At 39.4% G+C, this 20471-nt stretch overlaps 2 protein-coding genes across 5 annotated transcripts in view; one reads left to right on the top strand and one right to left on the bottom strand.

Moving 5' to 3' along the window:
- The window catches only part of KMT2E (lysine methyltransferase 2E (inactive)), an 87528-nt gene extending 73959 nt beyond the window's left edge, over window positions 1–13569 (bottom strand). For all 3 annotated transcript variants that reach the window (XM_082631871.1, XM_082631873.1, XM_082631872.1), the window contains exon 1: window positions 13241–13569. The gene's annotated coding sequence lies outside the window, so the exon portion shown is untranslated. The remainder of the gene's footprint in view (window positions 1–13240) is intronic.
- A 9-nt stretch (window positions 13570–13578) lies between these two features.
- LOC309810125 (uncharacterized protein) lies at window positions 13579–16869 on the top strand (the record flags this gene model as incomplete). 2 transcript variants are annotated; one of them, XR_014294946.1, is made up of 2 exons in its annotated part: window positions 13579–13913; window positions 14049–16869. XR_014294946.1 is itself a non-coding variant. In XM_082631903.1 (2 exons), the coding sequence occupies 2 exons, from the start codon at window positions 13579–13581 to the stop codon at window positions 14100–14102; spliced, it is 312 nt and encodes a 103-aa protein (XP_082488029.1). In that variant the 3' UTR covers window positions 14103–16869. The 2 variants fall into 2 exon arrangements, 1 of the variants encoding a protein (XP_082488029.1); XM_082631903.1 differs by having other exon boundaries at window positions 13579–13836.
- Between the last annotated feature and the right edge of the window lie 3602 nt (window positions 16870–20471).

The raw sequence follows: 20471 nt of genomic DNA, 5'->3' as shown, positions 1-20471 counted from the left end.
CAAATGACTTGAATTAAAATTCTTGATCAGTCCCTCTTTAGCTATGTGACCCTCAGACTGTCTAGGCCTCTCATGAAAAATGGGTAAAAGATCTACCGGCAGAGTTGCTGTGCAGAGAAAATGAGATATGTAAATACACTGTAGATACTCATTTATGGATGTTAGTGTTGTGCCTCTTAGAATTAAAGCTATGAAGTTTATATTTTCCAATCCAAAGATAATTTAATCAATTCCAGTCCAAATATTGTTGGCTACCAAGGACATACAAATGGTGAAAGAACACGTGAAAGAACAAATGGTTAAAGAATACATGTGTTTAAAATATTTATTTTGGGGCATCCCTGGTGGCGCAGTGGTTAAGAATCCACCTGCCAATGCAGGGGACATGGGTTCAAGCTCTGGTCCGGGAAGATCCCACGTGCCGCGGAGCAACTAAGCCCGTGCGCCACAACTACTGAGCCTGCGTTCTAGAGCCCGCGAGCCACAACTACTGAAGCCCGTACGCCTAGAGCCCGTGCTCCACAACAAGAGAAGCCACTGCAATGAGAAGCCTGCGCACCGCAACAAAGAGTAGCCCCCACTCAGCACAACTGGAGAAAGTCCATGCGCAGCAACAAAGACCCAACACAGGCCAAAAAATAAATAAATAATAAATAAATACATTTAAAAATTTACTATCAAATCTTAAGTCTAAAATAAGAGTACTTTAATTTCTAAGTATCTAACAACCTACAAAGTCAGCAAGAGACCAAAATGAATAAAAAAAGGAAAAATACTTTCCATGTTTAAACCGTTTACTTTTATGTAATTTTTCCCAGTCCTTTGATCCCAGGGCTTACAGTATTCAAAGATCAGCTTCCCCCTCTTCATATGTTAATATAAAAACAAAAACCAAAACCTAAAAATGGAGGACTGGTGTATTACTACTAGAGAGTTGAAACTTAGAGAAAAAGTCTATGTATCTTACTCAAAAATGAACTATGGCATTAACAGATCTAAGTCTCTATTAGAAAAGCTTTTAGAGGCATATAATCACTGAGAAATTTTACAATAAAGAAAGAAATAAAATGTCAAGAATGACATTGGTAGTAGTTGAAGTTGGTAGATACAACGAGCTCTATAGTGACCAGTATATTTGCTATAAGACAGGCTGCACCCACTTTCACTTTCAAACTTCATTGTAAAGACCTTTATGTGAAGAGATTAAATGAAAAATAATCCACATGTACTGAGCTGACCAGCCACTCTTATAAAAGTCATTTGAACATGAAGAAAGAAGTTGCTGTGTGAAATCAGGGACCGAACTAGAAACACTTTTGCCCAAATCCATAATGAACCACTTACTTCAGTCCATAAGAAGCATAAACCTGAAACTTCTTCTAAGTGATAGTTTAGGCTATACCAGCAGAACGTCTTCTGAAATCTCCACCATGACTCTAGATTAAATTTAAATGATAAATACCACAGCTTCTCAGATACTCTCAAAGTAAATACACAACAAAAGAACTTTCGTGTTTTGGCACAACCACACCACATCCATAAAATCTGCCAGTTTTAACACGGACTTAAAAAATCAAGCAGTTACTACATTAATGTAAAACTAAAAAGTTACTGCTAACATAGAACAACTAGGTTACAACACACCAAACAATTACAGGCTGAAATTTGAAATGAAACAAACTGATCCCAGGTTTATTAGCCAACACAATCATCAGCTACTTCCCTTAGGAAATATGTGCAAGATCAGCAAAGCCAAAATTAGTAGCTACCATGATGCTTTCACATAGAGGGCATTCAACTATATGCCACTATATGAATCTAATTTATAATACTTCACTCTCCTAAAGAAGAGTACAATTTAAATCTCACAAGATAACGAAGGCTATTGGATCTTAACATGTCAATGTATCTGCTAAATTCTAGAGACAAATGAAATCTGTCATTTCATCTGGGTAGGGTCATATAAACCCCATTGGACAAACCTGAGTCTAATTCTGAAAGAACATTTTTAGATCTACAAGATACTAAATGAAAAAAGAAAGTTACAGAATACAGTTAAGATCCATCCTGTTTTGGATTAAACATTGAAATCTGGATTTATATACAAAAAATAGGGACTAGAAGTTTGAGTTCATCAAAGTCAGTCATTTAACATGGAGAATCATGAAAAAATTATATATAAATATATATTATTAAAAAGACTGTATTTTTAATTTATAATATCATTCATCAATATTTTGGTGTCAAGTCAAAATATTTTTTGAATATGGCTCCCCTAATTCGTATTCTGGGTTCTCGTTCTTGTAGAAACCATATCTATAATGTATGACCTATGGTTTTTGGTTTTAGATTATTCCAAGGTAAGAAATCACCTAGACACTTGTGCAGCGGTGTGAATGTAGACTTCCTTCTAGATTTTTATTATTTTTCCCCATAATCTTTTAGTTGTCTTACCAATACCTAACTTGACAATTCTCTTCAGCAATTAATTTGCCTTTATCAAGTTTTCCAAAGCACTTAACTTAGTTTTCATTTAAACAATTCTCTCTTCACGTTCACTTATCTCTGTTTTATGTGATACCTAATATAAACACAATACAAGTACAATGGGATTCGCCAATTTGGGAACAAACAAGACTATTGTCAACATTAAACTCAACTAGTGGCAGCGGCAGAGAGTAGTTTATTTACATCATTCAACATGTAATGGGCATCTGTAGCTTTTACAGAAGGAATTTTTTTTTTTTTTTTTTTTTGCGGTACGCGGGCCTCTCACTGCTGCGGCCTGCCCCGCTGCGGAGCACAGGCCCCGGACGCGCAGGCCCAGCGGCCATGGCTCATGGGCCCAGCCGCTCCGCGGCATGTGGGATCCCCCCAGACCGGGGCACGAACCCGTGTCCCCTGCATCAGCAGGCGGACTCTCAACCACTGCGCCACCAGGGAAGCCCTACAGAAGGAATATTAATCCTGAAGGTTGGTTAAACGAAGGTTAAAGAAACTTCTACAGCATCTACATAAAACACCAAAAGAAAAATACAGAAATTAGAAACAGTCATCACCTCAGCATAAGAGAGAAGCTAAGGATGGGAGTCAGAGACTCACTTTTTTCCTGAAACAACTATAGCAGCAACAACTTATAGAGCTTACCAAGACTTTATACGTATTAACTCACAGAATTTCAAAACAACTCTATATCAACTATATTCCAATTAATAAAAAAGACTCTATAAGATAGGCTCTATTATTATGTCCATTTTGCAGATCAAGAACCTAAGGCACAAAAAGGTAAGTAACTTGCCCAAGGTCACACAGGAGTACAACCTAGTTTGAATGCAGTCAAGTTAAAGCAGCGTGGTTCTAGAGTTTCTACTCTTCACCCCTCTGCAATACGGCCTCTAAAGAAGTACTGAGTTCTTTTAATAAGCATATATTACCTTCATAATCTTAACAGTTTTAAGGAGTAAATAAGCATGTCCTAATATATCACTCCCCAAGGGTAATTTTTCAGTGGCTCTTCCATAAAAGCCACTCTTTTATCCTGGCATTCAAGACTCACCACAACTTGATCCCAATTGGTACTGCTGTAATTCCAATCCAAGACTCTTCTAGAAACCAACAGATCATCTTGAATTGGGATATAGAAAAGCACTAGAGTCTGTCACATGACATTGCACAAAGACCAGTATTTCCTCATTTAGAGAATCCAGAAGCCTGGCTTCTCAAGAGAAGAGTCAGCATGGTTTCTTGGAGAAGTATAAAGCACCAAGCATCAGGATCTAAATTTTAATTCTTGATCAACCATAATCTAATATGATCTTGGGAAAATTATTTAACCTCCCTGGGGCTGAGGCTACCTGTAATATAAAAGACAGGAGCTAAAATAGTGTAAAAATCAGCTGAGACTAGTACTCAAATGCAAATTCAAGGCCCCTCTAGATGTGATTATGTAGGTCTGGAATGGGGCCCAAGAATGTTCATTTTAATAAGCACTCCATGTAAATGATACATGTGGTCCCTGGGCCACAGTAAGAATATTTAAACAAAAGATCTCCCAAGTCAATTATAACTCTAGTTTCTTAACTTTAGTCGATAGGGTGCTACTTTACATGTCCAGATTGGGGGTTTGGGCCTAAAAGAAAATCCTCTAATTCAACATGGGACTTGTTTTTGCACCTTTCCCTTTATACTTTTTTAAAACAACGGGCTAAGATTTGGTAATGCTACAAATTGAACTTTCCTTCTCTTAAGATACAGTTGATTCAAATGAGTTTTAAGTCAACAAAGCACCTACAGAATGCTACAAATCCACTGTATCATCTTGTTAATCCTCACTATTCTGAAATATGATCATCTTAATTTTCTCAGAAGGGAATTTAAGTTTTATAGAATAAAATCTCCACTCTATAAGCATTCACAACACTTTTCTTCTACCAGTCCCTCTGAAAATTTCCCAAGAAATTAAATTAATAATTTTCATTCAATATGTTACCCAGGACCTGAATCAGTATAACATTCAAATTATCATACAAATTCACTACCAATATTTTGCTATCAATGAAAGGAAATATGCCAAATTGATAAAAGTGTCATCACAATGTAACTAAAGTCTAAATATGTGTTTTGTTTCTTGTCCCTTTCTTGTTCTTCTGAACTTCTTTACAATGAGTATTTCTTTCATTACAAGGTTCCAAAAATCATACACTGCTTTGACCTAAGGGTTATAGATGTTTGATGCTCTGCTGTATTACCATCTTACCAACCCCTTTTAAAATAGCATTGACTTGTGTATATGGAAGAAAAGAACCTGTCTCAATGATTTCAGAAAAAAATACTTTAACTTAAAAAAAATTACTTAAAGGAAGGATTTCTTTAATGGAAGAAGGGAAATAGCACCATAATTAAAATATGTATTTTTAGCCTTGTGTTAGAAATCAAACTGCTAGCATTAGTAACAAATGATAAACCTAAACAACTGTTAAAGGCTCATTTAGCAATAATTCTAAAAACTGAATGAGGAATTGGAACTACATCATTTAAAAATGTTTTTAACAATCTAAGTACTTAATTTCTGTGTTCTGAATTTCAAATTAGGCTAGATTCAAGAAACTATTTTAAATCCCCATTTGTGTGGAAAGCCGTGCAGGAATACTATCGATACTATCTAAATTATCTACACTTTTCTTCCTTAAAATTCATTTATTTGTTGTGATTACAAAAGCAACCTATATGCATTACAGAAAAACCAAAATGGAAAAAGAAACTCCCACAATACCAATTACCCAGAAACAAACCACTGCTAAAAACCTTGGTAAATGTGCAGTCACCATAGTGAAAACTTATTCAGGTAAGAATCATCAATAGACACTAAATCTAAGAGAGGAAAGTCTCATGAGGAACAGGATATTTACACAATTTCAAAATATCTCCCCACAAATTACTTAATAATGGCACAATGAGAAACAGTAACTATACAATAGAGAAACTCCTCAACACCTTAACCAAGCAATCAAAACGAACATACTGGTAGTGGGCAAACAAACATCAAGTGCCTCCAGATGAGAGAAAAACACATATTACTTATCTAGTGTTCCAGCCCAAAATGTAAAATCTGAATTTAATTATGAAGAAAACTTAGACAAACCCAAATTGAGAGGAACTGAATAAATATCTAGCCTACCAATGTTATGACAAAAGACTGAGGAACTCTCTTTCAGACTACAGGAAACTAAAGAGACCTAAGAACTAAATGCAATCTACCATCCTGGATTAACTACTGTACCAGAAAAAAATACTAATAAAGGGCATAATTGGGACAACTGATGAAAATGGAATATGGACAATAGTCTAGATAAAAGTATTACACGCATGCTAAATTTCCTGAATTTAACCACTCCGGTTACCTAAGAAAAGATGCTTGTTCTTAGGAAATGCATACTTAAGTATTAAGGGCTCTAAGAGGGCATGATGTATGCAATATACTCTCAAACGGTTCAGAATTTTTTTTTTATACGTACAGAGAGAACAGCACATAGTGACAAAATGTTAAAAATCAGGGGATCTGGATGAAGGATACAAGGCAAGTTTATACCACTCATGTAACTTGTCTGGAAGTTTGAAATTATTACAAAATAAAAAATTAACACCCCCCCAAAGAAACCTGTTTTTTTGGGAACACTGGTCAACATTCATATCTATTTATATATATATATATATATATACACCATATTTGCATTTTTAAGTTAAAAAATAGAATCATCGTTTGATATTATTTAGTTTTAAGAGGCCCTCCAAGGTATATCTGAGTATCTGCGGAAAAAAGGCAATTATTTTCAGATGAATTAGAGGTGTTTTTCTTTTGCTCTCCATACAAGGAAACTACCCCCCCCAACACACACACACACTCATACCTTAAATACTCACCCCACTACCATCTCCTTAACCAGTCACAGCTAATTAGAGGGATCAAGATGGAGAATACTGGCTCTCTGACACCTTGCCAATTCCTGTGAGGCCCAACTGTACTTTTTCAAATAAGTTCTGTGAGATTTTCCTACAGCCTTATAACAAATCTTTTACTTTAGCTAGTTGGAGCTGATTTCTGTTCCTTGCACCCAAACAAATCCTAAAACAGTAGGCTTTTGAGAAATAGAAACAAATGGTGCAAGGGAAACAGTAGCTACTCAAATTAATCTTTCGTCTGTGCCTCAAAAATAGTGTTTAGGTAGGGGTTTAATGCTAAAATGTAATAAGGCTGTGTCAAATTCAACCAATTATGCAGCTTCATTTAAAGAGAAAAGCAAATAATTCCAAAAGGAACAATCTTACTTTCTCAAGAAGAATTACTATGTATCAGACCAACCGCAGACCCTACTGCCGGGCCATCAATTTATGGCTATTAAAGTATCTTCCTATCTTGGGACTCCCCTGGTGGGGCAAGGGTTAAGAATCCGCCTGCCAATGCAGGGGACACAGTTTCCATCCCTGGTCCAGGAAGATCCCACATGCTGTGTAGCAACTAAGCCCATTCGCCCCAACTACTGAGCCTGTGCTCTAGAACCCAAAAGCCACAACTACTGAGCCCACGTATGCCTAGAGCCCATGCTCCGCAACAAGAGAAGCCACCACAATAAGAAGTGCACACACAGCAATGGAGAGTAGAGAAAGCCCTCACATAACAAAGAAGACCCAATGCACCAAAAACAAATAAATGAATTAATTTGTTAAAAATGTTTAATCATCTTTTGCCACATGATTATAAAGATGAAATGGGTTTTCAAATTCCTGAAACTTGTCTTTCTTTAAATGACATACAAAATAAGATAAGAGAAATGCAAGAGGTCTCTCTGTAAAATCAAAAATAGAAACTATGATCTCATTATTAGTCTGTGATATAAGAAAAAGTATTAGAAGGGCATATCTTTCTCACAGATAGTCTCCTGATATGTAAACTTTTGAAAAAACAAACCTGTGCTTTCCGGACAATATCTTAAGTGATAATGGTTAATTTCCACCACATTCCTCACTTTTTGCCAAAAACTATTGACACTAGGCTTTACCTAATTCTTACACCAAACAGTGAGGAAAATGGAAAACATATAGCTCTAAAGTTTAAACTTATTTAGTTTAAATTAATTTATCATGGTAAATTTTGTTGAAGTCTTTAAATAAAAATTGTTTTAAGTACTTTTTGAAAATAAAACTCAACAAAGATTAAAAAAAATTTTAATTTTCTGGTCTCAGATAAAATGTTAGATAACATAATTATGTGAACTTGAAATTATCTTATAAATACCACAAACCAAAACTAACTCAATCCCACTGTTATATTATTTAGCTTCTGCCACAGGCTCAGACCTTAAATGGTGCACCCGTGTCGGTTATAACACAGGTGTGATTACTCAATATTATCTTTCTCAATAATAAACCTCAGGACCAAGAATGTTTATACGTTTGGATTAACTCTAAACTGCACAATCTTCTAAGAGTTAGTAGAAAATTATCTCTCCTCCAGTTGTATAAAGAAAGCTGTACTTATCATTCTGTATCTCATGTTGACCTGTATATAGGTCCTTCCTTAAACCCAGATTTCACATTTGAGATAGTTTTAAAATGCAAAAATAGGTATTTTAATTTAAAATGATGGACAAGTAATTATTTACTCATTAAATTATAAATTATTTACTCATTAAAAAGCATAATGTCTGTTTTGATGGCATCTTAATGCAACACACCAAAGAAGAAATCTGTGACTGACCTGTTGCATGGAAAATGTCCAACGTCCCTAAAAGCTTAAATAGATTTGGTAAATAACCAAATGAGATTTTCAACAAAGGTGTGAAATTTACCTAACAATACAAACATGGCTTTCCTACGGAATTTAAAATAAAATTTGATTTATGAGCTATCCACAAGAACTGAAGTGATATCAAGCAAAAATACATATCAAGTGAAATATAAAACTATCTTCTTGATTCTGATTTAAGTAAAAAGCATCCTGGTTACCAATGGTTAATAAAAACCTGTCATATTCTTAAAGATACAAGTAAGATCTAATTAACCTAGCCTGAGTCACTACCATTTGATTTTTACTGTGGCACTCATCATAAGTGCTCACAATAACAGAAAACAATTTCTTTTGGTCAACTCCTACCTCTTTACAAAATACTCATCCTTAAATTGCAATGGCAAGACTGTTACCATTAAATACTGTCTACTTCAAAATTTTACTGCACTAAAAACAATTTTCAACCACAAATATTGCTCTTCCATATTAAATAAATTTTTAGGTAATACAAAAATATTTTTTTCGTTCAATATTAAGGAAAAAAATGAGGCTACTCCCAACACTATTACAAAAGAGGCCATAAAAAAGAGATAGTAAGCCACTCCAATTTTAAACCCAGCCTACAAACTGAATAACATTTACACAGCAATATCTCAAAGAGTACCTGTCCTGTTATTTTGCCAGTCAACACAAAAAATAATTTTATCACAAAATAAAAATAATTCTATATTCAACATTAAAAAGTAAATCTCACAGAATACATGTATTTAACATTTATTCTCACACATGACAAGGAACAGTCCCTGATCACCCTGAATACCTGAGATGTATAAATGTGTTCACTTAACAAAAGCTTTAAATTGAACAAAAAATTGGGCACCTACTATCTGCTAAGAATGAATCCTTTGGAGATAGAAGCTATTATATATTATTAAAATATTTTTTAAAAAGTAAACATAGGGCTTCCCTGGTGGCGCTGTGGTTGAGAGTCCGCCTGCCGATGCAGGGGACACGGGTTCGTGCCCCGATCCCGGAAGATCCCACATGCCACGGAGCGGCTGGGCCCGCGAGCCATGGCCGCGGAGCCTGTGTGTCCGGAGCCTGTGTTCCGCAACGGGAGAGGCCACAGCAGTGAGAGGCCCGCGTACAGCAAAAAAAAAAAAAAAAAAAAAGTAAACATAATGTCTCTTAAGAAGATTCCATACTAATATTCCTTAAGCAGTTTTTTTGATAGCTCTTCAAAGTCCTGTTGATTTTATACAATACTTTAAACACACAATGGTAGTATACATTTTAAGTCCCAGTAGTAACTTCCAGAAAAAAAGAGCTGTTAAGATTTATAAAATACACTTTAAAAAATAAAACCATAACCTTCTTTAAGAGTTTGATGCATAAAAATGGGCAATATCATTCTTAGAAATAAGAAACCAATTTAATAAGTTCTAATTTCACTAAGATCACTACAGTATATATTGAGAGGAAGAGTTTCTCCTAACTTATTAATTGGCTTTTTGCCTCACTTCCTCATTTTTAGATTCAAGAAATCCTAGAGCTTACTGCAGTATATATGGTAAAAATTCTCCAGCTGGAAGCAGTGAGGAAAACAGACGAGGGAAAATCGTAGAAGAGTTATCAGAGACCTAAAGAGTTGAAGAGAAATGAGAAGTCCTGTAAAGGTTCTAAACTTAAATTGAGATCGAAGGGATCCTGTAACTTATACTGACAACAAAAGGGAAGCATGATCAAAATGTGGTCTCTAAAATTTGCTCTCCAATTACATTATGATTTTCTACAAATCCACTTAAACAGATAAACAACTAATCCCTCAAATTCAGCTATTCTAAGAACAAAGACCATTTGACTAGTTTTGCCCCAAGGCACCAAATGTTTCAAAACTCTCTGGGAACAAAAATTATGCCTCACCTTTTAATAAATTTGCCTTGACAATCCAAAACACAGATAGTCAATTGGGGTATACATGAATAAAAGCAAACATTTACAACCATGTTATTTATAAAGTGCAATATACAAAAAATAAATAAAAAGCCAGACTCACTTTATAGGAACCAAAAACATATCAATACAAACAAAAAGAAACCACAAAGCAATGAAACAGGCCAGTATGAAGAAAGCTCGTACCAGTGAAGGCAGCTTTTCTTATCATTTCTAACTTGATATTGTTTGAAGCCACATAAATCCAAATGCCTTATAAGTCTAGATGTGATCAAGGTCAAGATCAACAAAAACATGCGTAAAAACAGTGTTCCCTCCTCTGGCTATATAAACCAAGTTTTCCCAAGAGTATACTAATTACCTACATTAGGTAGTAAGTTTAAAGTACCAACCTTCTGAACCACAGATCTTAACCACTTAGTCTATAAAATAAATGTACAATCTTTACACAGCAGTTAAGGATCTGAATTATATGATCAGTCAGAGCATATTACAAATGAGTACTGACCCCAAATCCCTACACAAACTCTTCCACCACCCACCAAGACTTCATCTTATAAAATACGTCAAAGGTTCTAAGTAAAGTTGTATGCTCAGTCTTCCATGAGAAAACTCCCTAAGCAGGTAACTTCTACTATTAGTTTGTAAATTAGAAATTTTTCATCAGTCTAATTCATATATGAACTTCATAAACCTCTTATTCCACTGTAAGTATTTTAGAGCAGAATTTACAATGAAATGAGAGAAGCCTGAAAGGGTGTATCCTCTCCAACCTTAAGTACTACTGGATTGAAAGGCACTCATCTTCCAGTTGCTCCACAATCAGAATGGTCATTAAATGCCATTAATAGCCCACTCTTACCTCACTGCTTACTTCAGGCCAAAAAAGATCAACTTCCCACTACAGAGATGAATTCTAATTATTCACACTTTAAAAAATAAAGTTAAATGACGTCATTTAATTTTCTGCCCCAATCTGTAAGATTTTGAAAATAGCATAAAATGGATTCAAAACCCTGTTATGATATGGCTTTTATTTAAAGTCTATTAAAACAGACTAAATTCCACATCCCATAATGGGTAAATAAATGGGCATGCTTGGGAAGGAAAAATATCAAGAGCTAGAGCCTTACTTTTTTACTTACATAATTATAACAGAATGCTGTAAGACAATTGTAAGGCAGCAAAGCATGGAGCTCCACTTTATCAAATACACACTCAACTTACAAAATTCCTAAGGAATGCTTAAATATATGGGAAAAATGGATGCCAAATATAATAGTGAGAAGAACAAGCATCTCCACACCCAGTGGAGTAACAGGTTTAGGCTTGTTTGTACAGCTCCCTAAAAATTTGAAAGATTACAAAAACCAAAATTCACAAAATTGGTCAAAAGTTGGATGGGAAACGTTCCACTCTAGACTTAAATGCCTAATCACACAAAATAGGTTGTACTTACACACTTACTAAACATTTTAATTTACTTTGGCTTATTGAATAAAAGACGCTTTGGATTAAACCAAACAAAAACTATTATTTGCCCCTAAATAATTTTTTAATATGTAAGAGCACCTGGCCTCACTACTGAAATTTCTATTAAAAACACCTGAGTGTGTTTATTTTTTCAAAAGTGGTGTCATTTTATTTGCCTCTCAGGAAAAACCCATAAAATTAATCAACTAAGACACAGCATTGTAATTTGCAGTAAAATCAACACATCTCTGTAAACGGTTTGGGGAAGAAAAAAAGCCCAGCCTTTTCATGTAAACATAATAAGCCTGTAATATGCTGCAGACAAACGCACTGCAAGGGGTGTGGAGGACCCGAGCTGATTAGATTACCACAACATCAGCCTGGGGCCGCCATTTTTAGAATCTGTAAAGGACAAAAGAGGGAAATTTCACTTTTTACTGCCCATCTCGGAGATTAAAGGAAAAAATGGACTGTTTTCCAATTAGGTATTGATGTCTCCACCCCAGAGTTGAATGCACCTCACTTAATTCTCTCCAAGGTCTCCAGAACTCCAAACACCTTACGTTATTCACATCTCTAAAAAGGGGGGAAACAGGCAAAACGGGGTTTACTCTATAGCTAACTCTAGCGATTTCCCTTTGCCTTGAAACTGCATCGTTCTTAAGACAGAGTCTAGCAAGAACGGATCTCTACGGAGCTAAGGCCGGTGGAAGAGAGCCCTCCGGATTGTTTTCTCTCTCCCCCTCCCCCGTTTAGCACAGTGAACCGTTTGTTTCTCTTCTGTGTCGGCTGCCACAGTGTTTGTGCCAATCCCTTGGTCAAAATCAGCTTCCCTGAAATGTGCCATATTGTGGCTTCTAAGCCTCCGCTACAGTAAAGGACGGCGATAATGCGAGAGGAGGGGGGGAGGAGACTGAGAAGGCTGGGTACTGGGGTGACCACCTCAGGGGCGGTTTTACCCTCTCCTAGGGAGAATGAAGAGCTCTCTCGTTCTCCCACAAAGGGAGATACCCAGGGCGTTCTTTCCACCCCCTTCGTATTTACGAGAAAATTAAACCACAGGCTGCCAGGCGAGAAATGGAAGCAGCAGCAGAAAATGGGGCCTAGACGGGTTCCCAGCACCTGAACGAGATGCGGTAGAGGACAGGGAGAGCTGGCAGCTCCTGGGACCACTTCGACACAAACCCTACTAACAGTCACAAGCCTCCCTCCTCCCCCGAGCGGCCCTAACCCGCTGCCAGCGAGGAGCGCGCCCCCTCCCTAACTCCCACTCTCAAGGGGGTTTAACTGCCAGTTTCCCCTTCCCCAACCCTAAAACCCGCCATAATGCTCCCTTTCTAGGGACAGAGAAGAGAAAGGATAAATTCGATTCAAACAACCAACGTCTTGCCCCCGCCAAGACACCTGAGAGCCAACGTCGACACCCCCCCCGACGGAAGGATAAAGAAGCGAAAGCCCCCTACCCCTGGAAACACACGTCCCTCCACCCCGCAAACCCCATGAACTCCCAAGGAGACGACAAGCACTGACCTGTGATGTTCACACACCAGACACCCGAACCCCGTTATTTGCTCGACCCCCAAGGAGTCTGTCCACACCTCCGCGGTCGGACGACCCCCCGACAGCAGCCACTGCGGACTCAGGACCCGGCTCCACACACCCCCTCCCCAAACAGCAGCGCGCAGCCTCTTCACCAGCAACCAAGGAGTAGGGGAGGGGGCACCGAGAAAGTCAACAGGAACGCAGAGGCGACGGCGAGGCTGCTCAACAGTGTCTATACCCCCTCTGTTGCCGCTCCCGAACTCAGGTAACGTCTCGGACTCGGCCCCCTGCGCCCGCTCAGTGTCACTGCCTCTCGCTCTGGGAAAATGGCGGCTGACGGCGGCGGCGGCCGCGGCGGCGGCGGCGGCGGCGGCCGCGGCGGCGGCGGCAAGTGCACGGGGCCCGCCCGCCCCGCTCCGCAGGGGCAGAGGGGGAGGGGACGAAGCTGTCCGCCGCCATTTTGCTTGTGGGCTGCCGCCCGCCGTTCCCTCTCCATCGCGGCTAGAAGACAGCCAACTGGAGGCAGAGCGGTGGACAGAATCTCCGTCTATTTCACAACAGATGCATTCAACAATTCACCGAAGGTTTGGGAAAGTTTCGGAATTTGATGGGATTGGTTCTTTATCCCCTTTCCCTGAGTAGCCCTCAAGTCTGGATATCGGTGAGCTTGGGCGCGCCACTGCTGGGTGGAAGGATAATGACTGGAGGCCCTGGAAAGACCCCCCCCCCCATGCACTTTCTCCCACTCCCCAAACCACCTCAGCCCTGGTCTGCCCTTCTCCCTCCCCCTCCTCAGTCTAGCCTCCAGCGCGGGATGAACTCGGTTGGGGTGTCACTCGACGCCCACTAGGGGCTGAGGCGGTTCCAGTGCGCAGGCTCCGAGCACCGGATAAAAGCGGAGCTGGCGAGTCCAGCGCCGTCTCGATGGAGGAGCGAGAAACGGAAGAGGTCGGGGGGAGAAGCAGCAGGAAAAATACAGCCACCGTCAGCGCCGCCTCCCTGCCACCGTGTATCGGGGTAAAAAGCTGCCGTTGCCGTCGGTGCAGTTGCTGTCTGTGCCTCCTACTTTGGCCCCGGGGAAGGATTTCCCCGCCGGTGGGACAATGTGCGGGGAGGGGAGCGGGAATTCCTTTATGCGGCGGTGATTAAACGAGGGAGGGTCAGAGAGACGGTTATCTCGAAGAACAAAGGGGCAAGCCAAAGAATAAAGGGTTTCCCCAGTAAAATGACACGGTGGTTGCGGCTCCTGTTTTCGGGGTCTTTCCCCGTAATGGCGGTTTCCGTCTTCTAGCTCCACAGCCTCCCGGAGCGCTTGGTAAGCAGAGTCGGGAGAGGCAGAGGCGGTCCGTGCAGCCAATCACTGCCCGAGGTGTTCTGTCGGGCGTGTCGTGATTGGCTAGCGGTGACCTCATGCTGCAGCAGCGGGTGGGGCCAGAGCCGTCGGGGGAGGCTGTTGCAGAGAGAGAGCAGTGACGATGGTGATCATTGCTGCCGCGGCCGGTATGGAACCCAAGCGGTGGCGAAGGGAATCTCAAGGCTTTTCCTTGACTATTTTCTCCTGTCCCTGCGCGAGGTGAGGGCCCCGGCTCGGCCTCTGCGAAACTTCGGGGTGCTGGCGTGGACGAGGAGACACAAATTCTCCCATGATTTTAGTAACTGCGTCAGGGCAAGATGGCGCTGGGTCTCCTTGGGGCGCGGGGGGAGAGGCACGTCCACCGCCGCAGCGCATGTGACCGGGCTGCATTCCTGTGGGGCTTGGCTCAGACCCACGTTGGGGCGGGGGAGGGGAAAGGGCTGGGGCGGAGGAGACTGTGGTGCGGTCGGCGTCGGCCGCCTGAAGAGGAAGAGTTGACTGTTGAGGGCGCTTCTCCTCCCCCATACTGCTTATAACAGCGGCGGCTCTCTGGGAAAAGCCCCCGGAGGGACACTCCTTAGGGCGTGTGACGGCTGTTGGTGGAGGGGAAGGTTTGGCGTCCTCTTTTCTTACCTGCCTTTCTCCTTGCGAGGTGTATTTACTTAAGGTGGCTGGTCCCTAACGTGGGAGTCGGAATCAACCGTGAGTCCCGAAGGGCCACTGGACTGAGTAAACGGGAGAGTCTAGTTCTTGGGCCACAGCGCCGAGGAGTATCGATTATTTCCTGAGAAAACGTAAAGTTTCTCAGATCCGAATGGCAAAATATTCCGTAAGTTTGGAAACGAGTGTGAAAGGCGCGATAGTACCCAGGAACACTTGTAGTTACCTAAAAGAAGAAACCAAGGAGTGTATCATCTGAAGTTTGAGGGGCCCTCTTCAAACTTGTTTTTTTCCGTCTGTATTTACTTTCTTCCCGTTTTCTCTGTATCTGTATGTTCTACAAGAATGTGAAATCTTATCAGTGGATTTGTTTTTTTTAATTTAGACGTGATTAGGAATACAGAATAAAAGTTGCCAGTGTTGTACATGAAGTTGTGAGGCTGTTTTCAATACTCTTAGTCTTCTGTTTTTCTGTCGCCCTCTTACTGTGGTTTTTAAAAATAAAAGATGAAATTATAATCACTTTCGGTAAATACTATTAAGATTCCTGCAGCAGTATGAAATATTAAAGCGTACCTCTATAAATCACTTTTGTATAAGTATGAATTTTAATTTTAGTATTTGGAACCTTGGTAGATAAAGATCTCCAGCAGCTCAGAAGTCTTATGGTCAATATTGGCAGATTCAGTAAGAAAGATTAATTTTGTTTTTGTCTTTTCCCACTTGGCCAAACTAGTAGCCATTAACTGAACCAGAGAAGATTTAAAAGGGCTTCTCTCCTTGGGTGGTGTTGAGTGAGAGTCAACAAAGACTTTTCCACCTAACACCTGACTTGTTTTTTGACTGAACACCTGTATTTGATGCTTGGAGGAAATGCTTGTTGGACCTGATAAGATGAGTTAACCTGGAGTCAAGGTTGCGCTGTTTCCTTTAGTCTTAGCTGTAGACTTGGTAGTTTGAAAACAACATTGAATTTTTAGTATTTATTTTAAGTACTACAAAGATTTTAAAGTTCAAAACTTTTTTGTGTGTTCTATGAATATAAATTGGGCATGTTACCTATATAAGAATTCTTGAATAATTTCAGGGGTCTATTACATGTAAGTAACGACTCCCTTACCCTTATAGCAATTTTCTTACGGCTTAGAAAAGAGGAACTAAATATGAAGTAAGTAGATTTAAAGGCAATTTTCAGAAGATTCTAACTTCACTGTGCCTTAATAAGGAAAAGAGGCTGCATTGCAAGCTAATGGAAACAAATCCTTGTTTTGTTTTGTACTTTTTAGTAGCTTGGGTCCTCATTGTTCGTAATTGCCAAACCCACGAACCTCTTGAGCTCTAATTTTTCTTTACTTTCCTGTGGCATTTAAAATACTGCTTGCAGTTACTTCTTGTCTTTGTCTGTCTTCTTGCATTGTATTAATGTGTTCTCCCTAGACAATTTCCTTTGTGCCTGTTCTCTAATGAAACACCCAAATTTTCATCTCAGAGCCGCAGATGCAGTGTTTAGGTTTACCAGGGGCCACAGGCTTCCTGAACTCATAAAAATATTTATGCTTGGTACTTTATTCCAAACTGTAAAATCAACAACAACAACAAAAACCCGTCTTTTGATCACCAGAGTTTTGAAAAGAGGTAGAAGAGGATTGATGAGACAGACTCTGTCTGTCCCCTTTCACATGTGAGATGGGGTGGGGAGGCAGCTGATGGGACAGCCATAGTGCTGCCCCGCGAAAGGGTGGGAAGACAACTGGCCTTCGTAGTGTTCAACATCCGTATTTCTCACATCTACCAGACATTTTAACCTGCAAACTTCAACAGCATACAAACACCAGTTGTTATTTGGGTTTACAGTTCCTTGATGTATTGGGGGTTTATCAAGTTATGTAGTACTGCTTGCTCTGATACTAGAGGATCCAATAAGTTGTGCCCCTGTATTTTTGTCACTTTTCCTCTTGTCATTTATGTCACCGTGCCAGCCACTAGTAGCTACGTGTGTTTTATGTATTATAAGGTTGGCATTCCAGTAATAGGGCTTATTAAAATTGTATGTAAACTGAAGCTCTGCAGTAAATCAAATTTGGGCTTTTGGCATAAACACTGATAACCCTTTTGTCTGCTCTTAAAGTTTTGGGGGGATTTTTGAATAGTCATTGTCTATTTATCTTTTTTTTTTTTTTTTTTTTTTTTTTTTTTGCGGTATGCGGGCCTCTCACTGTTGTGGCCTCTCCCGTTGCGGAGCACAGGCTCCAGACACGCAGGCTCAGCAGCCATGGCTCACGGGCCCAGCCGCTCCACGGCATGTGGGATCTTCCCGGACCAGGGCACGAACCCGCATCCCCCGCATCGGCAGGCGGACTCTCAACCACTGTGCCACCAGGGAAGCCCCTATTTATCTTTTGACATACTTGCTGAAACAATTCAAAGTAAAAAAAAAAAAAAAAAAAATTCAGAATTACATGTGACTTTCACTGGATTTTGTTTTTATATAAAACTTTCCTCTGCCTCACCCCACCCCTGACTTTAATGGCCTTTAAATGTAGAATGAAAAGGTTTATATCTGAGAACGGTTTGAGTCGAAACCATTAAGTATACCTTAAAATGTTATGGTTAAACAGCATTACAGCCTGCTTAGTTTAACTTCCTGAAAAAAATAAAATACCATCGCTCGTTCTTCCTGGGCAAGGTGTTAACACTAAACCTAAAATGCATATTTGCAAATGGTGGTCAAAAGAACTTTCCAGGGTGTGGATACCTTGAGTCAATTTGATTATTTTTCTTGAGGAGAGGTAATAAGTTTGTTCCTAAGTATCTAAAAACCATTTTGAAAATTACCTGCTCTCTGCTATCCAAAAAGATCAGGTCCATAGTCTCTTCCCTGTTGACTGTTTACATTTAGTTAAAGTTTGAAACATCTGTAAGTACGGGAGTTCACCTGCAAACGAGAAAAACTAATACTATTCTGCTTCTGCCTAGATGAAGCAGATAGGAAGTAGCAAAAACTTACAGATTTTACCATTCTCTGGAGTGGTCCAAGAAAAGTATTTTATGCCATTTTGTCCTTCAGTGCTTATGATTGCCATAAACTCTGCATACTTCAATGCTTATCTTGCACTTGTATTTCTTACAAAAGAAAAGTGGGTTTGGGTTTTTTTTTGTTTCTCCTTTATTGTATGCACGCCACAAAACAGAAAAGGCCATGGTCAACACTGTCTTTTTGAGGTACAGAATATACCTTCCGTAAACAACTATCTTTTATATGGTGCTGGTCCTAATAAGTTGGTTATGGACCCAGGGTAAATGGTATTTCATACAACTGAAAGCAAGTTAAATTATGTAGTGATTTATTCCTAGAGATTATATCACTTCAATATTTTTTTTGGTGTCACTTTAATATTTTTTATTCTCATAAGTATTTAAAGGTACCCCTCCCAAAGTATAATAGTATTTGCGTCTTAGACTTAAAACTGTATTCTGGTTTTTCCTCTCCAGTTTCTTTGTTCCTGGGACAGATTGGAACTCCAGCTCTAATTTCAGTCAAATAATTTGCATTCCTACCATATTTAAGATACCTGGAACATAATTCTTAGCTGTTAACATTTTTCAGTTAGGTTGACAAGATAAACTACTCAGTAGTTTACAGAAATCCTTTGAAAAATTAGATGGCTGAGAGGAGATATTCTGCCCATAACATCAGAGGTCAAGGGTTCACTTGTGCCAGCTATAGACTTTAAATGTCTAAAAGTTAACTAGTTCCCTTTCTCCACAAACAGCCTTTTAAGTAAGTTTTATCTTACGGAATAAGAAAAGATTATATGCAATTATTTGCATCTATATAACATTTTGTGAAAGTCTTGTATTCTTACATGCTCCAGGTGTGGGTGGTCTTATATAACCTATAGCAGTTGATTCCTTAGAATATAACTTTTTAAAATACCATGGTTTATATGCTAATACCCTTTGCTAGTTGCTACTCCTGTCCTGCCTGTTTTCATTAGTTGCTTTCCTCTGCTTCTTAATTGTTGCTATTTCCCAGTGTTGTGACCCCAGCCACTTTTTCACCAATTAATCAATTCCCACACCTTTACCTATTGATGACTCCAGAATTTATCATCTCTGAACTCAATTGGAACTACTAAATATCTTACCTGTCCCTTAGGTACTTCAAACTAAACAAATTCAAAACTGAGCTATTTTTTCTTTTAAACTTCTCCTTTTGTTTCCCTTTTTTTATTTTATTATTTTTTTGTTCTCCCCTTCTAGGTTAACTTATATAATCAAACATCTTTCCAAACAATTTTTTTTGCTTAAAACACTCAGCTAGTTCATCACATTTGAGGATCAAGCTAGAACACACCCTATGATATGCAGGCTCGTTCATCTGCCTCCTGCTTATGAGCCTCATGGGCCACCACTAAAGTTAAAATGACCCAAGTCTACATAGCTGCTCTTTTTATCTCCAGAAAATGAGACATTCCCTTTTCTTTGTTAATTCTGTATCTATCACACTGTCACGTTCATGTTCCTCTTTTCTGTTAGTTTATGAGTTATTGGTAGACAGTGTCTCATCTTTGTAGCTAAAGTGCAAAGTTCCTGGCATGTAATAGGCACTCAGTTTTGTTGTACACATAACGTAATATGCTTTGATGCTAAGTGCCTGAAAATTTCGCGATAGCATGTGTTTTTGTTAATAATAGCAACTCAGTTGGATATATAAATGGATGCAAAATGCTCTGGTTGATTCCATACCATCATGTTACAAAACTTTGGGTTTGTTTCCCCTGCCCCATTTAACACCTATTTTGCCAGTGGTGTTAGCCCTCTAATCTGGTTTCTGCCACCTGGTTCTCTTCACTTAAATATTTGTACCTGTTACTAATTCTACTCTATTAATTTATAACCTAGTTTGGGATTAAGCCACGTAGGTATTTACTGTAAGCATTCAGCCAGGAACCCCAGTTAACAGGTAATGTGCTTCGTAGAAGAAATCGAATTTTTGAACTAGGAGGCAAAATGTTTGTGGATTTCAATAATGGATGGGGTGGGGACAGTGAAACACAGTGTATTTGCCGTCAGCATGGCTTTATGTGCAAAGGCATAGAACAGGAATAGAAAGAACATGTTCTGAGTATAAGAAACCCGTTTGACTAGTCTTGCATGAAGTACATTGAGAGATGAGACAGGAAAAGAAGCTGGATTAAAACC

Source organism: Mesoplodon mirus, assembly GCF_964341445.2.
Source record: "Mesoplodon mirus genome assembly, chromosome: 9".
In the NCBI taxonomy this organism is placed as follows: domain Eukaryota; kingdom Metazoa; phylum Chordata; class Mammalia; order Artiodactyla; family Ziphiidae; genus Mesoplodon; species Mesoplodon mirus.
The sequence above is the reverse complement of the archived record's forward strand: the minus strand, read 5'-3'. Positions and strand labels throughout refer to the sequence as shown.